The 23,124-nt window shown below is 39.6% G+C and overlaps 1 protein-coding gene across 5 annotated transcripts in view; it reads left to right on the forward strand.

Moving 5' to 3' along the window:
• The window catches only part of TUT7 (terminal uridylyl transferase 7), a 52,694-nt gene extending 33,415 nt beyond the window's left edge, over window positions 1–19,279 (forward strand). For 3 of the 5 annotated variants that reach the window (XM_024559934.4, XM_045195291.3, XM_045195290.2), the window contains exons 23-29: window positions 1,654–1,701; window positions 1,786–1,877; window positions 3,148–3,263; window positions 4,704–5,029; window positions 7,115–7,191; window positions 7,550–7,613; window positions 18,258–19,279. In XM_024559934.4, the coding sequence (XP_024415702.2) occupies window positions 1,654–1,701; window positions 1,786–1,877; window positions 3,148–3,263; window positions 4,704–5,029; window positions 7,115–7,191; window positions 7,550–7,613; window positions 18,258–18,325 (791 nt within the window). In that variant the 3' untranslated portion in view covers window positions 18,326–19,279. The remainder of the gene's footprint in view (window positions 1–1,653; window positions 1,702–1,785; window positions 1,878–3,147; window positions 3,264–4,703; window positions 5,030–7,114; window positions 7,192–7,549; window positions 7,614–18,257) is intronic. The other 2 variants (XM_045195294.3, XM_045195293.2) reach the window with 2 other exon arrangements.
• Window positions 19,280–23,124: the final 3,845 nt, after the last annotated feature.

Consider the following 23,124-nt stretch of genomic DNA (forward strand, 5'->3'; position numbering starts at 1 on the left):
GTGGTGGTAGAACTGTTTGTAACTCTATAGGAGTTAAGGTTATAATATGTCTACCATCTCAAGCAAACAACCAGAATTAACACAAAAACTACCAGAAGAAAGCATGACCGAATCTGCTAGGGAGGAACCTTCCCATAGCAGTTACTAGTGTAGGGTTAAGCTGAGAGAAGGGTCTCATAAGGCTTAGGTACTGTCAGTGAGTATAAGTCTCTACGAGAGTGAGATAGTCCACGATTATTGTACATTGGAAGCATAACAGACATCTGGAAGGGCGCCTGTTTGTGCTTCTTCACTCTTTTTGTGTATACTAATATGTGAAATTTTCCCTTCTTGTAAATGAGATGATCCCCAAACAAGATGTGAGGTTTTGGGGGGGAGGTTTGTTTGTTTTTTGCTTTCTTGACTATGTTTTTAAGGATTTATAGGAAGTAAATATCTACAGGTAACATTTCAATTATGAATTATCATGAGTGTAAATTTATTTTAAATCATTTATAAAATAGTGTTTTGATTTAGAGTGCTTTTACATCCATTTATTTATATTATGAACCAGTTTATTCAGATCTCACATACATCTTTGACATCAGCATCTTTTTCACCATTCCTACCACTTTCGGGCTCATCTAACAAATAATGTTCCCATACACAACATATATCCACTCATCTAAGATGTTTGAGTGCAAATGTTTAAGATCCCATGGGAATTCTTATATTAAGCCTTTACTGGAAGTTGATATTCAAGTAGCCATTGCCTGTGTGTGTTTTAATTTATCTTTTTTTTTTTTTTTTTTAATTTATTTTTAGAGAGAGGGGAAGGGAGGGAGAAAGAGAGGGAGAGAAACATCAGTGTGCGGTTGCCTCTCAGGTGCCCCCCCACTGGGGAACTGGCCAACAACCCAGGCATGTGCCCTGACTGGGAACTGAACCAGCGACCCTTTGGTTCGCAGGCCGGCACTCAATCCACTGAGCCATACCAGCCAGGGCTGTTTTAATTTATCTTATGAGTGCATCCTGTGATGTCCATGGTGAATTATTTTCTAAAGTGATCTTTAAAAAGCTTGGTAAGCCCTGACCAGTGTGGCTCTGTTGGTCGGGAGCTGTTCCGCAAAGCGAAAGGCCACCCAGCACAGGCCTGGGTTGCCAGTTCAGTCCCAGTCAGATACATGTGGGAGGCAACTGATTGAGGTTCCTCTCCCTCTTCCTCCCTCCCTTCTCAATAAATAAATAAATAAACTTTTTAGAGTCTTGTTAATTAGCAGGAACATTTAGTGCTAAAACATTTTAAATATATTTGTGACCTCTGCGTGTATCCAAAACTAGCATCCAGTGATGTCAGGCTAATGTTAGTCTTCCCCTAACAGTATTTTATTGTTCAAAATACAGCATCTCCTCCTAATACGAAGGATTTTATAAGGATTCAAATATAAAGCAACACCCTTTTTTTGGTGGATACTTTTGAAAAAAAAGTGGGCTTATCTTTGCGAATATACATTACTTAGCTTTATAACAAGTTTGAAACTCATTAAAAAGACAGGCATTTAATACTTTTGTTAATGGTAAATTATGTAACACTTTCTTGTTATGTAGACCACTTACTGTATGAATAGTGGCATTTTCTATTTGATTATCTTATTCTTATTTTTTTTAACTTAGATCCCTTTGATTTGAATCATAATCTTGGAGCTGGATTGTCAAGGAAAAGTGAGTTAACTTTGTTTGTAAAGAGTAATTTGATTTGATCTCCTTTTAATTCATCTAATTGAGCCCTTATTCTTTTTTTCTTAGTGACAAATTTTATAATGAAAGCATTTATTAATGGTAGAAGAGTATTCGGTATTCCAGTCAAAGGATTTCCAAAGGACTGCCCCTCAAAAATGGTAAGTGTCTGTTGGAAATACCAAATAAAAGTTCTAAAAGCCCTAATTTGTACCATTACTTGAGTTATAACTTAAACACTCTGGAAATCTGGTGAGTCTAGCCAAGCTAACCAACTACAACCCAAATTTCTAAAATCCTTTTTTAAAACGTCCCTGTTTTAAGGCAATTCATCAGGACAGGCCTCTGCCAAGCCCAGCTTCCACATTTCTTAGGACATCGTCCACTCTCATACGAGGTCTAGATTTTGCTTTTGTTTATTTATTACTCTCCTTGCAAAGAGTAATAAATAAATCCCTTAATGGGACAGTGCTGACCGTGCTAGAGAACAGTCTGTGCTCTTGTAACCTAATACTCAGATTTCTAACAAACTGCACTCGTTAAAAACAAAATTGCATTATAAACATGGATTTCAGTGAGGGAAAAGGGTTAGGAGCGAGAGGGTTTTGTGTTTAGAATAAAGTTATTTTTTTTCTGCCTTAATTTTCTGAATAATGACACTTTTAATGAACTCTTTGGTGTATAACCATATTCAGCATTTGATCACATCTGTACATCTGGTTTTTGCTAGATGTTGCTATGTAAGTCTTTCAGTGCCCCTGAAGCTTGTTCAAACACATTACCTGGGGGGGTTGTTAAATGCAGGTTCTGACTGAGGACGTGTGGGGTGGGGCCCAGGACTTTGCATTTCTCACAGGCTCCCAGGTGATTCTGATGCTGCTGGTCCCCACCTGAATCTTAGTGGCAAAGAGCCTGGAGTCCAGACCATTGTCTTTGCTTTCTTCTGCTATTTTCTTCCTGAAGCCCCAATACAACAAAGCAGTAGCACATACCTTCTTTCGTTTTCTCTGTAATCTGTATAATGCAAATCACGTTCCTCAGGTCATTAGGTTTTAGCCTTTTCGTTCTTTGAGAAAAACGAAGCCTTTGTATTTGCCTCAGCTCCCCCAACTCCAGGGACGGCTGACTCCTGGGGATGCATAATGCTCTTATTAAAAGTGTGCTGGGCGAAAAAGCTACCTTTATGGTTTCGGATACAAAGTTCTGCAGGACGAAAAGGAATAAACAAAACGGAGTTTAGGTGAAGCCATCCTGAATTAGACATCATTTTAGATTTTGAAATTAAACAGTATAAATAATAGTTATGAAAATAATGACAGTGTCGATGCTGAGATACAAGATCCCTGGTGGCTGTTATAAATCTGATGGTTTGTTTTTGTGTTTTGGTCTCATATTAATAATTCATATTTGTACATACTTATGTTTTGCCAGGAGTACTTTTTTGATCCAGATGTGCTAACTGAAGGAGAGCTGGCCCCAAATGATAGATGTTGCCGAATCTGTGGGAAAATTGGACACTTCATGAAAGACTGTCCTATGAGGAGAAGGTGCGTAAATGTTCGTAAGCAGTGGTTTAGTTTCTGTGTTCTAAATGTACCAGTTTTAAGCGAGGTTCTATTGTAACAGAAAACAAACTCGTAGGAAATTTGGCAATTCTCAGATGAAATTAATATTTTTTACAATGAAAATAAAATGGTGTAGAATATGGTCTTAAGCGCAGATTAACTCAGGTGTACAGGCGACAATCTCCCAAGCGTGGTCCCTTTTCCTAATTGTGGTCGTGGCCCTAATCATTATTCAGTCATTTGGTCATCAACCTCTCCTGCCAGGATAGAAGAGAAAAAACTAAAATTCATCCCTTTTACAGCAGTGAGAAGTTCAGAATTATTTCAGTCAATGAAAAGTAAAATGGGTTCCTTCAGGATGTCAACTGCACTTCTAAAGTACAATTACCAAGCAGTACCATGTTGGGATTGGGGCTCACTGACAGCTCACAAGACTGTGGGACCCTTCCCTTGTAGCGACCTACTCAGTTTGGTGGCCATGCTTTCTTCCGTGTGGTGTTTGCAGGGGGGCAGGGAGACATGGTTTGGGTGGCTTGCTTGGAACATACTACTGTTCGGGATGGAGATGGTGTTTTTAATCGGACAGTAATGCGGTCATTTAAAAACAGGTTGTCATCTGGCCCTGGCCAGGTGGCTCAGTTGTTTGGAGCATCATCTTGTACAACAAAAGGGTTGTGGGTCTGATTCCTGGTCTGGGCACATACCTAGGTTGCAGGCTCGGTCCCCAGTTAGGGTGCATGTGGGGAGGCAGCTGATCAATGTTTCTCTTTCAAATCAATGTTTCTCTCTCTCTCCCTCTTCCTCTGTCTCTAAAATCAATAAAAACATGTCCCCAGGTAAGGAATAAAAATAATTATAATAAACGAATAAGTAAATTATTCCTCATTTTTTAAAAATAAGGATCTTATTTAGTACATTTTTTTTTTGTTTTTTACTCAAATAAGATTCACTGATCATAGTGGGCAAGGTAGAAATGATTTTAATATTTTAAGAACCTCAGTCTCCTTATGACCATCACTTCCTTGTGAACCTGTTTCCTTCTAGTTCCTTTCTAAGTACGTACGTGAATGTATTTAAAGATTCACATGTCAGGTTTCCAGTGCCTCGTAAAGAGTGCTAAGTGGGCTAGAAAGGATAAGGTAGGTTTCATTGTATCAACATCACAGTAGGTATTAAACCAAAGAGTTCCACTAATTGTAAAAACTGGTTTTACAGCACTGGAATAATTGTGAAAATAAAAAGGAAAAACACCCCTTAAGCCCTGTGGTTGCTTCCTAATAGAGAAGAGAGATTAAGTTTCTTAACTACTCGTTTTGCCCTCTGATACCTTCTGTTTCTGGTTATTTCCTAAACCTGGAGTTGTCTTATTTTGTTAAGTTTCTGTTGACATTTCTCCTACCAGTGTTATGTCTTCTTCTACAGAGTGAGGCGACGGCGAGATCCGGAAGATACCCCGAACCAAAGACACCCTGAGAACAAAGAGAAAAGAAGCAAAGAGGACAGAGAAATTCAGAACAAGCCCCCAGAGAGGGAGGTGTCAGCAAAAGAGGACAAGCCTGTGCAGTGCACCCCTCAGAAGGCCAAGCCGGGCAAGGCCTCCATTGATCTGGGGAGAGAGAGGACGCTCAGGCCACCCGTGGAAAAGTGGAAGAGACAGGATGACAGAGACTCAAGAGAAAAACGTTGTTTTATTTGTGGACGAGAGGGGCATCTTAAAAAAGAGTGCCCACAGTTCAAAGGCTCTCCAGGTATGACACTGGTCACGCTTTGATGTTTACAGTCCCAGCGCAAGGGAAACCTCTTTCTTAGAGCTCTTTGCTATTTCAGTTATATTTATTTCTTTAACAAATCCAATGGCTCAAAAAGATTTTGTTTTTAAGAAACTGAAGTCCTCCCCACCCCAAATTCTGATATTTTATAAATCTTAAACACTTTTCCTTAGTGTTATTTAGAGGCTTATGAAAGTCATTTGATTGACTTTTTAAATAAGATTATCAGTGAAATGAAAACCTTGTCATCCCTAATACCCAAAGTAGTTAACAGTGGTTCTAATTGCAGAGGAGAATGATGGAGGATTTTATCATTTAAACGTTTTTCTGCAGTGAGCATGATTATTCTTATGATGAGGAACAGTGTGTTATCAGTCAGTAGTTCAAAATCATAATCATGCCCCTTTAAGACATCGGATCTGAAGTAACCCATTGTATTAAATGGGTCAAATGCCGACTGAGGGTACCTTTTTAACAGACTGTTAAGAGTGTGGGTACCTTGTATAAGAAGTTATGATTTACAAGCAATTTATACATTCTCACTTTTTCAGAACAAACCTGTGAACGTGGATGAGATATGATTAGTTTAGAAAAGAAACTCTTTGAGACATAATTTTTTGATTAAATAGTAACTGTTTCTGTCCTTGATTGTATGTGTCTGTGGACAGCATACAGAAAGTTACCCTGCTGACAGTTTCCTTGAAATGTTCACTCTAGTGTTTATTGTTCCTGGAACATGAACACCTCTGCCTCCATGTTATTACATCAGCAGTGTGGTATCTCTTTCTTTACATTTAAGACAGGAAATTTTAGACCTGTGCTTTTCTTTCCCAAAAGAAGTTTTATATGAAAAGAACTATGATTTTAAATTAATAATTTGCTTTATTTTTTTTATTGTTCAATTACAGTTGTCTGCATTTTGTCCCCACCCCTCCATAATAATTTCTTTTAAAATGGAATTTAAAGAACTCAGACAAAATTCAAATTCAAGTTTTTGTCCTGATGTGGGACATATGCTAGAATAAAATTCTTTTTTATGATTGTAAGAGGACATTATTTAAATAATTAAAATAATAGCAATAGGTAACATTCATTGAGTGTTTAATATATAGGTTGGGCACTATTTTAACTACTTTACATGAGTAATTTCATCTAATTTTGACCATCAAATTGGTGTTACTGATATCCCGAGTTTACAGATGAGGAAACTAAGCAGTATTGATAAGAGGTAATGGAGTTTTACCAAAATTATTTTTGTAGGCTGCCCTTCTGGGGATCCCAAGGTCTGTGCTACTGAGAGCTTGAAGCACGGTGCCGTCGGGCTCCTTTCGGGCACAGTAGAGTGGTGAAGGGTGCCCCCGCAGTCCCCAGTGTCGCGGGCTTTCCTCCTCCTAGCTGGAGCAAGTTTTTGGTCGTCTCCTAGTGAAGCTCTCAAAATAGCAGACGAGTGCGGGTTGGAGCAGCAGCAAATTAAAGGGAGAGGGATTATCCTGGGGCAGTAGTGGGTGTTATCCAACCAAAGGAAAAGCACTAGAGTCTTGGTTACTTCCAAATGCAGTATTTACACATTAAATCAAGTCGTCGTCATACTGTAAAAATAAAATAAGGGAGGAGCAGGGCTGGGGTTTGGTGAATTTCCTCTAGTAGCAAAAATAATTAGCTGCTTCTTCGTATCTAAAAATTATGCTGTTCCCTCTCATTTCTTCAAATACATTATTATTTTGTCCACACAACATACTGAGTAGAGCTTCTGTCATATCAACAGAAAATCTTTCTGTTTACCGTGGACCAGGAGGTCACCGGTTCAATTCCCAGTCAGGGCACATGCCTGTGTTGTGGGTTCAGTCCTGGTAAGGGTGTGTGCAGAAGGCAAAGCAATTAATAGTCCTCTCCCTCTCTTTCTTCCTCCCTTCCCCTGTCTCTAAAAATCAAAATTAAATAAAAAATTTTTTTAAGAGGTCAAACTTAAAAAAAGAAAAGAAAAAATCTTTCTATAAGAGTTTGAAAACAGGGTTACTGCTTTTGATTCAAAGTAGGAACAAAAAGTGCTGATTTCTTTCTTAGGTATGTTTAAATCAGATTGTGTATGTGGATCCCCTTCTTCACCTAGTCCTTTGAGACCAACTGACACATTTGTTCAGGTAAACCTAGCTCAAACCCGAGCAAGAAGGCCTTCCGTCCTCTGTCTGTTCAGCAAACACGTGCTGGGTGCCAGGTCCGTGAGGTGCTGGGCAGGCTCACGCCCTGACTCCTTCCTTCTGGCTGGCCCCCGCTTCCTCACTCTGCCCTCAGCACAGCGTGGTGAGCGGGCTTGCTGTGCCCAGGATGGCAGGGCGTGCTTTACGGAACCCCGCATATGTGTCTTGCTTTCCAATCAGCTTGCAAAGTTCTGCCACCTACATGCCTAATTTCAGCTCTCCTTGGATGTGGTTACGGTTTTAAAGCTGTTTCGGGTGCTATTCCTTTCGATTTTGTAAACCAGTGTATTTCATTTTTTAGGCAGTGCTTTTACATGAAGACAAAAAGCAACAAAAAGCAACTATATTTTTGAGTCCCCAGTCAGGTATGTGGTTTAAAAAAAACAACAAATGTGTGTTATTTTATTTACTGCATAGTTTACCACATGCCTTTTGAGACGCTTCTTTTGAATAGGTGGTTTTCGCAGGGACTGGACGTCAGAATCACTCGGGGAGCTTTTAGCAATACTGTCGCCCTGCCCCCGCCTTCATTTCCTGATTCAGCTTCTTCAGGGGCTAGGCTTGGGCCTGTGTGTTTTTTAAATGCTAGAGGTGATTCTCATACCATCCCTGAGTGGGAACCGTAGTCCTCACTTGTTGCTCCTCTATGCTTTTTGTTTCTGCTTTGAAATTGCCACTAAGTTCTCAGCAGTGTAATCTCTTCATGGAGGTTGTTCACTGCACCAAAGTAAGGAAAGAAAGTGATTGCTGATCTGAACTCCACTCTGTCTCTTCACAAATATCTACGCCCTCCCACCCATCCTCTCAGTGCGGCGCGTGGGCCTAAACACGGCGGACGCAGCACGGAACCAGCACAGCCCGGCTCTCATTTACTTCACATTCTCATCAGAAGAGAGACGTAAATATTTCATGTGGTGACAGGTGCTTAGAAATATAACACAGGAAAAAGGACAGAGAAAATGTTAGAGAGGGAGGCAGCCTCTCTGATGAAGTGACATTTAAATTTAAGCAAAGACTCAAATAAAGGAAGGGGCAGGTCAAGGGGAAATCAGAGTTACACTGTTAGAGCAGAACGAAGGAGAGTTGCTGTCTCCCCACGTCACCCAGCGGAATGAGTACGCAAGGATGATGGCAGGTGGGGTCAGCGTCGGTGGGTCTGGATCGCGTAGCACCTATTGACAAGAAGTGAGGGCTTCTGCTGTCTTTCGAAGGTAGCACCAATATGATTTTTGATGGGTTGGGTGACAAAATATAACAGAAGATGAATCAGAGATGACACTGATATTTGGCCAGAGCAACTAGAAGAATAGAGGTTGGATTTTCTACGCTGGGGAACACTCAGGAAGAGCAGGTTGGGGGGAGAAAGAGCATTTAGTTCTAGACATTGAAGTTTGAGAAATCTGCTGGATATGTGGGTAGAGATGCCAAGCAGCCAGTTGGGTATACCAGCCTGGTCTTGAGAGCGAGGTCCAGGCCGCAGATGAAGTCTGAGTAGTACCAGTGTGTAAAGTGCCTAAAGGCCTGGGTCTGAGTGAGATCACCTAGAAAGTAAATGCAGATGGGAAAGAGGAAAGCAGTTAGAGACCCGAGTGGCGAATGAAGGAGACAGAAAAGAACTGGTCAGTGAGGGAGCAGAAGCAGCAACAGAGCTCTGTCCTGGAGTCCAAATGGAGAAGGTGCCTCAAAGAGAGGGGATAGACAGTTTGTTTGAATTGCTGCTCATAGACCTGCTGCAGACGTAGAGAGAGTTAAGTGTGGGCTTTGGCAATGCAGAGTCACTGGTGACTTTGGAAGGAGCCCTTTCTTTGGTGTGGATGGGAGAAAAACCTGGTGAGAGGGAGTTCTGGTGAGGAACGCTGGCAGAGGAATATAGGCAGTGTACCGTAACTTCAGCTATGGGTGCAAAGGGCCAGATCCCTGGGTCTATGGGCAGATGTTAAAGGGAGGGAAAGCTGGGAAGCTCTGCAGGCTTTTTTCTGGTGGCTCAAAAGTGCTTTTGAGTACTGCAACTGAAGGGAGGAAATTGGGGCTGAAAAGAAAAATTAAGTAAATTTGCTAACTTTTTTCAGCTTTTTTGGTAAGAAGGGAGGAGACTATAAACGATGCAAACATTCTGAGTCTGACCTGCAGACATCCTTAGTAACTTTGCTTAGAGGTGTCCGTCCGTCTGTCCCTCTCACCACCCCCCTTTCCTTTCTCCTCTCTCCCTCATCTTGTTCAAAAGTGTATGGTTAAAGGAGGGAAGTTATATCAGCCCGTGTAGTCTTTTGAACTTGATTGTATAATTTATGAGAAAAGTTAAGTTTTTGACATTTTAAAACTTCATTGATATAACCTGACATTTTTTTGTGCAATGTCAAACCCACATCTTTTATGCTCAGCTTTTACATATCATATTATTGCTAATGATGTGCAAACGACTGTTTGCCTTTAGATTGGAGAGATGCCTGTGTTAGTTACATGCAGACTGTGAGGAGTCTCAACAGTCTCTACCAGCATGTGTCAGAAATAGTACTCTCAGATCCTCCGCAGCCTCCTCTGCCCTGCAGGGAAGAGAGCTCCTCCCTACCTCCCCCAGCCCAGTGCCCTGCACAGCGGCTGCCCCTGGGAGAGCTGAGAAGGCTAAGGAATGTTTGCGTGTCTCTACTTGGGCTGATGTTAACAAGAGAAAAATAAATGGAATTATTAAGTGATTTAACTATTTCTACTTCTGTAATTGCCAGGGTCAATGATCTCAAATAGATAAAATCATCTAAAAAGAAATAGGCATTTATTTTTATGATCTGTGAACTTTACAATTGGTGGTTTTTTTAATCATTGGAGAAAACATTTGAAATGGCATCAAATCTTTTTACAATTTAAATTTCAGAGGCATGGGAATTGAGATTTGTACACAGAGTGAGGCCAGATAATTCAAAGAGAAACAGGAATCTTGAAAGAATTGTCACCCTTACCCAAAAGGGGAACAGTGTGCATGAAAGGTAAAGACGCAGGAGGCTCAGTGAGAAACTTCCAGGGCAGCCGTTTCCGGGGAAGGCTTTATTAGTGTTCTCAGTAGAATGCACGGACTTAAAAACAAGCGCAGTGCTACTGGGGAAACCCCCCAAATCAGACAGAAGTGAAACGAGAATGGGGCCTGTAGTGAGACGATTTGACTGACAATGAGAGCAGCGGGGAAAGTTGGATAAGGAGGTTGACAGGCTGCCCCTGGAAGCAACTTTCCACAGATGAAAACCTATGGGAAACAGACTCCAACACAGCTTACGGGATTGTTTCCCAGAGGTCCTCTGAGAGTTGGAGGCCCACAAGGTTAGCATATGTAAACAAGCCAAAAGAGTTGTTATTACAAGGTTCACCCTTGACAGACATTTCCAGAACATATTATGCAGAAAAAAAATACGGATTCTTGCCTAATTTAGATGCTGTTTTGCAAAGAATAAAATGTTTAAGAATATCAGTTCTGTAGTCAAATTGCATGATATAATTTCTAACTTCATAATCTTGAAACATCGACTTATCCTCCGCTTGCCTCAGTTTCCTCATCTGTTCTAAGGGGATAATAATGATAATAGTAATACCTGGCTTGTAGGAATGTTGAGAAATCCATGTAAAAGCACTTACCTGCATATAGCAAGAACAGAGCAGAGGTTTGGCGGGGAGGGCGCATTGATCTTTCTGCAGGGATGTGTCGTCGTTGCTCCTGCTAAAGGTTTTGCACATCTCGAAAGTGGAATTTTATTATAATTTTTTAAGTGCTGGAGGAATACAGATGTTAGACCTAGAAATGGCACTGGCAGTAAGTTAGAATTTCTCTAATTATCTTTTAAGTAAACAGCTGACATTTGTACATCTTTTGAGCAACTGTAAAACTTAAATTTACTGCAGAAAAAAAATTACAATACCAGAAAAAAAAAGTTATTATGTGGTTAAAATCTATTGTTTCCAGTAAATTAAAAATTTTCAAGTAAGTATATGACAGCTGTTAAGACTGTCATTTATCCACGATAAAGTTACCCAAATTATCTATGTTATATGTGTGAAATATCCCCACTCTAAGTAATACTCAGTTTCCCCACAACTCTTCCTTCCAACCAGAGCCTGCTGGTACGGACAGCCCCTCTCTTCTGCATTAGCTGTGTTGACCTTAGGCAAGAGCTCAGCATCTCTGAGCTCCAGGTGTCTCCTCCATAAAATTGCAGTAGCGTCATCTATCTCGCTGGGTGCTGAGAAGATGCATCCAGTTGGTAGTAAGCACTCAGCCAAGTCTCCTTTCCTCTCCTAATACCTGCCTCCATTCCTTTCCACTCAGCGGGAAGTACGTGTAGTTCTTACCTCCTAAACAAATTAGTAGTTAATAGAAAATTTCATGAATTTGTTTGCTCTGCACTGTTACCTCTCCCCCTCATATACACATGGTTAACACAATGCGTTAGATGTTCAGTAAATTGTCTTGATTAGTGGTATACTCATTTTGAAGGAACAAAAAAGGCTAAATGTGGAATGGGTAAGAACATGAGCTTTTAAAGTCAGACATACTCGGCCTTGGCTGATGTAGCTCAGTGGATTGAGCACAGGCCTGCGAACCAAAGCATCTCTGGTTTGATTCCCAGTCAGGACACATGCCGGGGTTGTAGGCTATATCCCCAGTAGGGGGTGTGCTAGAGGCAACCATACATTGATGTTTCACTCCCTCTCTTTCTCCCTCCCTTCTCCATCTCTCTAAAAATAAATAAAATCTTTAAAGTCAGACTTGAGTTGAAATCCAGCCCAAACATTTACTGGCTGTGTCACCTCAGCAAGTTTCTCTGTGCCTCATTTCCTTATCAAATTAATTGGGGCTAACACCTCACAGGGCACTAAGGATAATTTCATATATGTAAAGCCCATAGCACAGCATCTGGCACATACCACTCAATAAATCCCCACTACACTTGCTACTGGAGCTAACAGGAAGTCTCCGACTTTGCTGTGTCTTATCTTACAGGGACTATATAGAGGAATTTCTTAATAAATTGAGAATGTGGAGATTAAACAGTCTTGGTTATAAACTGATTTAATGCATAAGTTAATTACACTGGTTTAAATATAACAATTTATTCAGTATGAGAATCTCAAACATTTTTTATCCTTAATCCTCCCCCATTTTTGTAAAGAAAATTATGTTTCTGAAGAAACTACATGTCTCTTCACTCATTCCATTTTAATCCCATGGTTTGAAACCTTAAAAATTAAAGATGCTATAAAGAGATGACTGGATATCTTTTCTCCCTCATGACAATGTATACTTACACGTTTTTTCTTGACCAGAATGTTAAAACCTATTTTAAAAAAAGAAGCTGTTTATGATAGTAAACTTAAAATAATAGTGGTATAAATAAAATAATTTTTTAAATAAATAAATAAATAAAAATAGTATGGGGAATCTTACTATCTATGAATATAGAGCATCCTTTTTTGTACCAGGTATTCTTGATACTTCAACATATGACTATATTATTATTTTATTTTGTCATTCCTGAGTAAGGGACTATTTTCAAATACATAATAGATCAGTGTCTTCAAAACTTTTTTGCTTATATACTCTTACACAAAATATTGGAAGTGTGTATTTCTTTGTATATTTTTAAGTTGACATCTAGACTTTTCATCATAGTTGCAAAGCTTGTAATTTCTGGAGGGAGGAATATAAATATTAGCATTATAAAGTACAATTCTAAATCAGCCTTAAATGTATCAAATGAAGTATAAATATTATTGCAGAAATGTTATATCGTTTTTTTCTCCTTGAATACCGTTGTTTTACTTCCACAGAATTTCATCTTAAGATGATATGTTTTATCACGTTTCAAACATGTTATTGATCAACATATCGTTCTTGTCTGCAACAAAAATATTTAGGTAAATTGGAATTTTAAGCTTTTATTAAGTTTCAAAGTGTAAAAGTATAAGTTGTTTTTACAATTACTAGAACAATATAATTGATCAAAGCAAATGTTACCCATTTTTATTTAAAATTACTTTTTAGGTTTCCATACTAAAAATGACTGTCATTTAATGAAATAGCTGGGATTTTCCCCGATACATCTGTGTATCTTTAAACCAGTACTACTTAGTGCAGGGATGAGAACAGCGTTCCTTGTCATTCCTATTTCTAACTTTTTTTGTTTTTATGGTAGGTAGGTATGTAGAAACCTCAGTAGTCTTACGACAGCAAATTAAAAATAGTAGAAATTCTTTAACAGTTTGGGAATAGAAGATTTATTACAATGGTGACTCTTAATTATTTTTCATTCATTAAATGACCAAAAGTCACATAGGATTGTATTATCAGAAATTATTTGTGATTGTTTCTAGCTGTCAGTGTAATTTTACAAAAGCTAAAAATCAGGGTTTTTATTAGAGGCATTTATGTTTATCACAGACCATTTTGTTTGCCGCCTTACCTCTCCAGGTGTTCTCACTCCAGGGCAGCGTACCACATTAAGATTTGGATGGTTAGGAGATGCACCTGTCTCTTATATCCCAGTGATCTCACCCTGGGAAATGGGCCAATGCAGTAGAATTATGAAAGGAGAGTTGGAAAGGAAAATTGGTGTGATTCCTAGAAATCAGCCCAAAGCCTTGGCCTTGAAGGCATTCTCAGAAAAAATTCAGATAGAAATTGAGGGGCTGCAATCAACTCTCTTAAAACCCCTTTCCCACTTTTCTTGTTAAGTCAGCTCAGGAATACATGTACCCAAATTTGAAGATCACTCTGTATATAAAACATGATGAAGAATATTTGCATATTTCCCTAGGTATGTATCCTCAGGATAAATTCCTGGTTAGAAAGTATGCACATTTCAGCAGTGGTACCAATAGTGCCAGCTTGTCACTGTTGACAATGCCAGAGAGTCATTCACAACCTGTTTCCCATACCCTCACTTCACTGGGATAGTCTCTTTTTGTCAGTCGGCTGGAATTTCTGTTGTTACCATTGAACTCGTAACTTTTTTTTATAGGTTTTCATTTGTGTTTCTTCATGTTACATCTTTTCATTAGAGCAGCCATGTTCGTTTTAGTTCTTTCTACATAGGATTTCGTTCATGCTTTGTCAAATGTGCTACAGCATCCTTCACCACCTCCACCCCAGTTTATTTTTTCAACCTCATTTATAATTTGTTTTGCCATACAGACATGTGTTTGCTTGTTTGTTTCTTTTAGTAGTTTGATCTCAAACTTTTGGGTAGTCAAGGTATGCTTACACAATTTCACGAATTTCACGTTCTTTCCCCAGATTACATAAAAGTTCATTCATGCTTTATTTCTGTTAGTTTCGACATTTCTTCAAGTATGCTGAGATTTATTTTTATATATAAGGGGTTGCATGATTAGGTAATACAGTAAATAAGATTATTAGAAAAGAATGGCTTCTTAACATTTTGGAGAACATAAAAAGATACAACAACTACCCATCTACTAGAGAATTGGCATTTTTTTCATATTCTCTTTTCAGGTTTTTTTTTTTCAAAGCTTTTATTTATTTTTAGACAGGCAAAGGGAGGGAGAAAGAGAGGGAGAGAAACATCAATGTGTGGTTGCCTCTCACAGGCCCCCTCCTGGGGACCTGGCTCACAACCCACGCATGTGCCCTGACTGGGAATTGAACCAGCAACCCTTTGCTTTGCAGGCCCACACTCAGTCCACTGAGCCACACCAGCCAGGGCTTCTCTTCAGTCTTTTTTTAATAAAAGATTAAAGTAGTGAAAGTGCCCTTTCACTGCCACCCTAGGCCCAGTCTGTTCACGTGTTCCCCCGCATCCCAGAGGCATGCACCCTTAGGAGCTCAGGTGCCCTTCAGTTCTTCACTAAATGACAGCATTCTGTATAAAATTAGCTGTAATCAGCTTTTTCATATCTATTTTTAACAATGATTTTAAACTATACTTGTTCTTGTGTAGAGATTTCGGATATTTTTTTATAGTATTCCATCATATGAATGCAGACTATTGTATGTGTCCATTACCCAGTACAGGAACATTTCGATTGCATCTGATTTTTTGCTGTTACAAAGTGTTCTGGTGAACATTCTGGTATGAATGCCCTTGAGCATAGGTGAGAGATTCTATAGGGTTTGTGTACCCAGAAGTCAAGTTGTTAGGTCATAGCATAGTGGCATTTTCAGTTTAGTTGGATGCTGGCAAACGACCCTGTAATTGGTTGAAACAGTTGCCACTCCCACCAGCAATGTTGATTTTTGCACATCCGATGAGTGAAAAAAATACTTCAGGTTGTTCTAATGTATATTTTCTTGACTCTGGGAAAGCTAAGCTCGTCTTTATGTGTTTACTGGCAGGTTAGAGTTCCTCTTCTGTGAATTTCATGTTCAAATCATTTGCTCATTTTCCTGTTTCATCATGGTTCCCTTACTAATTTGTAAGGGGTCGTAATTTCTTCCAAATCCTGCTCCATTATTATATACGTTCCAGGTGTCTCCCTCCACTGTATTTTCTCTTCCAGCTTGTGTCTGTTGCCACTCCAAAATTTTTAATTTTGAGATAATCAAATGTTTGGTTTTCTACAAGTAGTTTTTGTGTGTGGTCATGTGGTTCATGATTTTAAAGTCACTTTGAGAAATTCTTCCCTAACTTGTGGTCATAACGATATCCATCTATATATATATTTTTTTTAAGTTTTTATCCATTCATTTTTAGAGAGGAAAAGGGAGACACAAAGAGAGGGAGAGAAACATCAATGTGTGGTTGCCTCTCAGGCTCCCCCTACTGGGGACCTGACCTGCAACCCAGGTATGTGCCCTGACTGGGAATTGAACTGGCGACCCTTTGGCACTCCATCCACTGAGCCACATCAGCCAGGGTTGTATTTTCCTTAATACCTTTGAAACTTTGCTTTTCCTATTTAGGTACTTAATACATCTGGATTGTGTATGAAGTATGAGGTAGTTAGTGATCGAATTTTTCCCCTCATGTGAAAAGCCTGTCCTCAGTACTTTGCGTAGTTTCAGAATATCGAACACATGTGCCTGTAGACTGGCAGACACTCTGATACAACTGTCACAGTAGAGTGCTTTGTTTCTTCCTGACCGGTGACACTCACGTTGCACTGTGAGGTGACTGTCCATCAGGGGTGTCCAACCTTGTGGCAACTCTGGGCCACACATTAAATACATTGCAACATGTAATCACAAAAAATCTCAATGTTTTAAGTAAACGTATAATTTTGTGTTGGGCCACATTCACAGCCATCCTGGGCCTGTGGGTTGGACACCTCTGGTAGATGATGCCCTGCTTTGAAAAGTTTGCTTTTGAGAGCGTAAGTTTTTATTTGCATACTTAATATGCTTGCTTTAGAAAATTTAGAAAGTACAGTTAAGTGAAGTGAAATAAAGACCATTTACATTTACTCCATTCTAAAGCATTAACTACTATTTACATTTTGGAGGTAAGGTCTTTCCATCTTTTTACCTCAATATAATAATAACAATGTTCATTGAGTACTTTCTGTGTGCCAGGTACTATTTTATTTGCTTTATATGTATTTTTGTAATCTTCACTAATTCCAAGGGCATAGGTATTAGCGCCCTGATTTTACAGATAAGGAAAATAAGGCAGCAAATACAGGGGTGGTCAAAAGTAGGTTTAGAGTTGTAATACAAGTAAATAATACAATAAATAATAATACAAGAATAAACTGTTTTTGCATACTCACAACTGTAAATGTACTTTTGCCCACCCCTGTATATATAATTGGTGGATTTTTTTCCATGAGAATGTTTGTTTTTAATTTTAATTTTATTTTTTTAAGATATTATTTATTTACTTTTAGAGAGAGGGAGAGGGAGAGAAACATCAATGTGTGGTTGCCTCTCACGTGGCCCTTACTGGGGACCTGGCCTGCAACCCAGGCATGCACCCTGACTGGGAATCGAACTGGCAACCCTTTGGTTCATAGCCCACGCTCAATCCACTGAGCTATACCAGCCAGGGCTAATTTTTATTTTTTTATGAAAATACTATTCATATGGGTTTATAACCTGCCTTTTTTCATGTTATTAATTATTCTGTGCATAACTAGTATTGTGTTCATAATATACTTAATCAAATCACAAGTTTTGGACATATTTAAATTGTCATAAGGTATATGTAATTATTCATTTAGCAAAATTTCTACCCACCTCTTTGTTCTTCTGATCTTCCTTTAAACAATTTGTTGATCAGAAATTGGTGTCCTGTTTTAATTTCTATTTTTTGATGACCTATTGATATTGAAGATTTTCATCCACTCATGCTATTTTTTCTCTCCCATACAGTGCTTGTATCTCTTGTTCGCCTTTATTGATTTGTAAGCGCTTTCCTTGCTAAGCATAGCAAACCTTTTTCATAAGTGAACCATGTAGTGATGTGCTTAGAAAACTCTTCCCCACTCCGATATTACATAAATATTCGCCACTTTTTATACTTTGACTCCCTAATATTTAATTCTATAGTTCATTCAGATTTGAGTGGGGAGCAAGGGTATGATGTGAGGAAAGAAACTAACTTCTCCCTAACCCCCCAAATTACTTACTTGACACAATACCAGTTATTTAAAAAAAATCCTTACTTTCTACTATTGATTTGAAATGCAGCCTCTTTATACATAATCACTTAAACGTTTCTCAGTTTTCTTGTTTCATCAATCTGTTTCGACTCCAAAACAAAAAGTATTAACTGATCTGTGTGTGGTTTTAATTAGTAATCCTTATTTCTAAAACCATATTAAAATGATGTCTCTCTAGCATCTTGTCTACATTTAAAAAGACTTTTGACTAGGCTTATGTTTAATAGATCATGTTGCATATACTGTATACTTTTTTATATCTAGCCTAATTACTTAATTCAAAACAAAGTGACCAATTCCAGTGGGAAAAGATTCTGTGAGTAATTAACAATAAGAAGTGATGTTACAGATTTTGCGGTGAAGCGAGGCTTTTTTACTTATGTTGGGTTTTGTTTCTTCCCCTCCTCTAGGTAGCCTTTCCAGCAAATACATGACTCAGGGAAAAGCCTTGGCGAAGAGGACCCAGCAGGAATCATGAGGGAAGGAAAATGCGGCGTTCTGAAAGGCCACTCAGGCGTTCCTAATCACTTGGAAAATTAGGTTCATTTCACAGGACACAGCGGCATAGATCAGGCTTCAACTTAACATTGAAGGGAAATGACAGATTTGTTTTTTAATGAATGAAATTCTTAATAAGGAAAAAAATTTTAATGTAGTCTTACCTACCACAAATCCTCATAGACTTAATGATTTTAATAGAAAGCCAGGATGTTATGTATTTGAGCCAGGTTTAAAAAAAAACAGTGTAACTATGGGCCAGTATTCAGTGAATACAATTTCATGGTTTTTAATTCTTTTCAATTCACACTAAAATGGTGTGTTGATAAACTCCAAGTAAATGAATCCTTTCTTTCCTATACATGTCCCCCCTTTTTTTTTTGTTTTGAAGAGGGGAAGTTATATTTATTGTTTACTGAATCCTCATGGGAAAGTGTGTCAAATGTGTGTGAACTGCTACTACTGTATTTACGATTTACAAACCTTATTTTATTGGTATTTGTAGAAGTGGTAACATGAACATGATCACCTGTTTATGTGAGTCTTCCATGGATGAGCAATGTCAGTGAGGGGATTTGGGCTTTTCCCTCTCTAATTTTAATGAAGTTGACATACCGCTATTATGCTCATAAAAATGAAGTGAGGAAAACAAGTAGTCCTGTTTGCTGCTAAAAATCCTTTTCAAAGGAAAAACGGTCAATAAAAGTGCTTTTTACTTTTTATGATATTCAGAAAATAGGGTGGAGAACTTCAAAAAATCCCTGGAGATTAAAGAGGCTGTCTCTGCCAATCACAAGTTCAGTTGGTGTCATTTCGGGTCTGACTGGAACCTCTGCGGAACTGTTGTGCAACTTCACAAGCCCTGCAGAAGCAGTACATGGTCGGAACTATGCTTCAGTTTGATTCTGAAATAAAAGCCAAAATTTCGACCTGTCATTTTATCCACATCCCTTTCTAGCGAGAGTCCTGAATTTGACGAGGAAACCAGAACAAGGAGTGAGGGCAGTCCAGATCCACTCCTCTTTACCTCGCGCTCCCTTGCTTGTGCTCGTGGGACCTGGTGTTCATTGGCACCCGCTGGGCGGCCAACACTGGGAAGGCACAAATAGGCACCGACTTGGGGGGGACAAATACGTTAGAGAGGCAGGGGGTGCTGGCTTGCTGGGCAAGCATGTCCAGATGGAAGAGAACTCCAAAAGTGCACACCCATGGCCCTGCTTTTAAACACACTACTGAAAGGATGCTCCCGCTAAAGAAGAGTCATGTGAAAATTAACTTTAGAATTGGAAGCTGTGGTAGAAAGAATCGGGGGTCCCTCCTTACTCAGTTTGAATGAACACAAACTCGTGAAGTAAGAGAATTGTGCAACCTGGGCTGAAACTCTGCTTTACACGACTTCCCTCAGCTGCTGCTCTTGCCTTCACGCGTGAAAGTGAACTTGCCTGGGCGTACAGTTCTTGTCACACTTCCTGGGGGAAGCTATGGGTGCTGGTGTCTTCTGGCATTAGAGCAGAAGTCTGAGGCCAGCCTCACTTTTGTTCCTCTGTAGATTTTATTTTTCTGCGTGGATGGTTCTGTGCGTATTTATCGCTAACTTTTGTGTCAGTGACTTTTGTCTGAAGCAAAATCGAATCCAATGTGCCTCCCTCTTAATTTTTTTTTCAAAAATAATTTTGTCTTAATATTCCTCTCTTATCTTCTTCCTTCATGCTAGGAATACTTCTCAAGCTTAATCTCCATGTGACTGGCTTCATTTTTAGTGTCATTCTGCTATTTGCTGTTTCAGACATAAATTATGTCATTTGACATCTAATTTTCTTGACCTTTACCCACTTTCCTTTTCCTCTCATTTTAGTTTATTTTTTATTGTCTTTTCATAGAAACCATGTTTTCTTACATCCTTTTGAGGATGTTAAAACTTTCCTCCATTCTATTCTGATTTCCAAAGTAGATTCTACCCAGTGATTATGCCTTTTGGTTTTGGTCCCTCACACTGGGTCAGTGGGACAGTGACCAGTATTTGCCAGCAGACCCAGAGAATGGATTACCCTTGGTTCTGTGCTCCCTTTATCTGGAAGCTGGTCACAGCCTCTTCTCAGTGCCCCCTGGGGACAGACACATCTACTCCGTGCATGTCCAGCTCCCTGGGCGTGGCTATCTTTTAAATGCAGCTGGCCATCTCTCTTCACATGCTCTACAGACGCCCCACTGCTGGGGTTCTCCTTTTCTCTTCCTCTCAGGAACAAATATATGAAACCCAGTTTTATAGCCCCAGTCAATATTATGAATCTCTTACTCAGTGTATACAGTATCAACAATGTACACACCTGATTTGTTATTTAAATGTTCTGAGATATCTTCAGTTTATTTTTTCATCTTAAAATGTTCTTCACAAATGGTGCTATTTTTAAATTGTTTTTTCTCAAGTAGAAAAATTTGTGGGTAGATAGGTCAAAAGGGTTCTTAGGGTTACAGGCAAAAAAAAAAAAGTTGAAAAGCAAAAATAGAATTTAATGACTCCCCTCCCCCCCCGTAAAAATGTGAAGGTGTCCTCCATGCGTTTTTCCTTGAAAGCAGGTGTGTGTGGACAGCAGTCGAGACTAGCGGACTTCACCGTGTGCAATCCTGGACTAAATGGGGGTCTGGCTCTGCCAGTTTTCCAGCTGGAAGTGTGGCTCTCCCCCCAACCTGTCTGCCGTCCCGTTTCCTTACACAGTGAAAACATACATGCCCTTCCCCAGCGTAGTGAGGATCAAGTGAGGTCTTATTAGGAAAAGATGTTTTGAAATGTCTAGAACCCTGAAACAAAATCCTGAGGTGCAGTATTGATCATTTCCCTATAGGAAGTTTTACCTATTAGTGAAAAATCTAAAAATGGTTACAGCTTGCAATCTTCTTCAACGGTTCCCACCCCCACCTCATTTCAACACCACATAACAGCTGCTGCTCTGAGATAAAGGAGCCCACTTTTTTTTTTTTTAAGATTTTATTTATTTGTTTTTAGAGAGGGAGGAAGGGCAGGAGTAAGGGAGAGAAGCAGCGATAGGTTGGTTCTTGCACACCCCCAAATGGGGGCCTGGCTGGCAACCCAGGCATGTGCCCTGACCAGGAATGGAACCGGTGACTTTTCAGTTCTCGGGCTGGTGCTCAATCCACTGAGCCACAGCAGCCAGGGCTGCGCGTATTTCTTAAAGTCATGAAAACTCTTCTGATACTGGTTTAAGGGAACTGCCAGAATAACATCAGGTATTACTGAACCACTGACAAGTAGGTTTTGTGACTTAGCACTTAATAGGGAAAACACCTAGCCAAGTTAAAAAACTGAGTAGTGTTGGAATTAAAGAAAGAAGGCTGTTAAATACACACCGGATACACTGAATCAGACAACTTAGAACTACATTCTTCAAGTAGTGTCCGATGCTTTATATTAAAAGGCTTGTGTTTGAAGCATCCGTTAAAACAGACGCACCAACATTCCTGTCCTGTACAGCTCAAGAGTCAGGCTGCTGCAACACGGTGTGCTCAACAGTTCTTTCGAAAGCTGTAAAGTGATACATGACCTTGTGATATTTCAACAACTGATAAAAAATGGTATCAGTTTTTTTTACATTTTTATTAACTATTATTTAGAGCAGTTTGGGTTCACAGCAAAATTGAGCAGAAAATACAGGATTTCATTTTGCCCCCACAAGCCAACTTCCCCCACTATCCACATCCTGCGCCAGCGTGGGACATCTGCTACAACCCATGAACCCACGGGGACACGCCATTATCACCCAGAGTCCATACAAACGTTACACTAGAATTCATTTTTGGTGTGGTGCATTCCATGGGTCTGGACAAAGACATACTGGCATGTATGCACCACTGTGTTATACAGAGCAGTTTGAAGATGTGTGGCATCTTTACCCGTTAATAATCAGCAACGTTTATTGAGCACTGCCACGTGCCATGTACTCTTCTAAGGGCCTTTCATTTAATCTTCACAATATCTGTAGGAGAAAGGACAGGGGAAGTAAAATGCTTTGTCCCTAAATCACCCAACTACTGTCTCCCACCACACTGCTGTCTCCTGATCCCAGTTCCTTCTGTGTGGTTTGGAGTTGAGGGGGAAAAAAAAACAACTTACATCCTCTTATTGCCAATGCAATTGCATTTCAGTAGCAGGGAGAAGAAACTACTTAATGGAATGCTGAACTACACAATCCTGTAGGCTCTGGGGCATTAAAGATAAACTAGGCTCCAAAACACCGCACCCATTAGTTCTTTACACATCAAGACACAGCAAGAATCTATCCTCCCAGCACCACGCCACAGAACCTTTTTCCCTTTACCTCTAGCACTTCCTCGAGCAATGCCCATCTATCCTGATTATCTCCCATCTGCTAACCTGCTGGGGCACATCCGTCCAACCAGGATTTCTCATTCCTCAGTATTTACCAGGCTTCCTGTGTGTGTGCAGGTACAGAGCCTGGTGCTCAGGAACATTTGCTGAATTAACAGAATTAAAAGGCAAGGCCCCTGAGGAGCCACGACAAGGTCTGACAATAGGTGTTAAATCAAGCTTATTGCTTGGGTCTCGCTATAAATTTAAGTATCCACAGAGCTGCCCAGGCACATCTTAGTGTAGTGTAGGGTTCTGATTCAACGCCTAAAGTGAAAAATTGCCTTAGTACCATCCTTCAGCATCCCAAACAGTCCAGCACGCTGGTTATGGGAGCTCTTTATTTATTATATGACTCAGTGGTAATTCTATGCTCTTAAGAACTGCCCAGCTGG

This window comes from Desmodus rotundus, chromosome 1, assembly GCF_022682495.2.
Source record: "Desmodus rotundus isolate HL8 chromosome 1, HLdesRot8A.1, whole genome shotgun sequence".
NCBI lineage: Eukaryota > Metazoa > Chordata > Mammalia > Chiroptera > Phyllostomidae > Desmodus > Desmodus rotundus.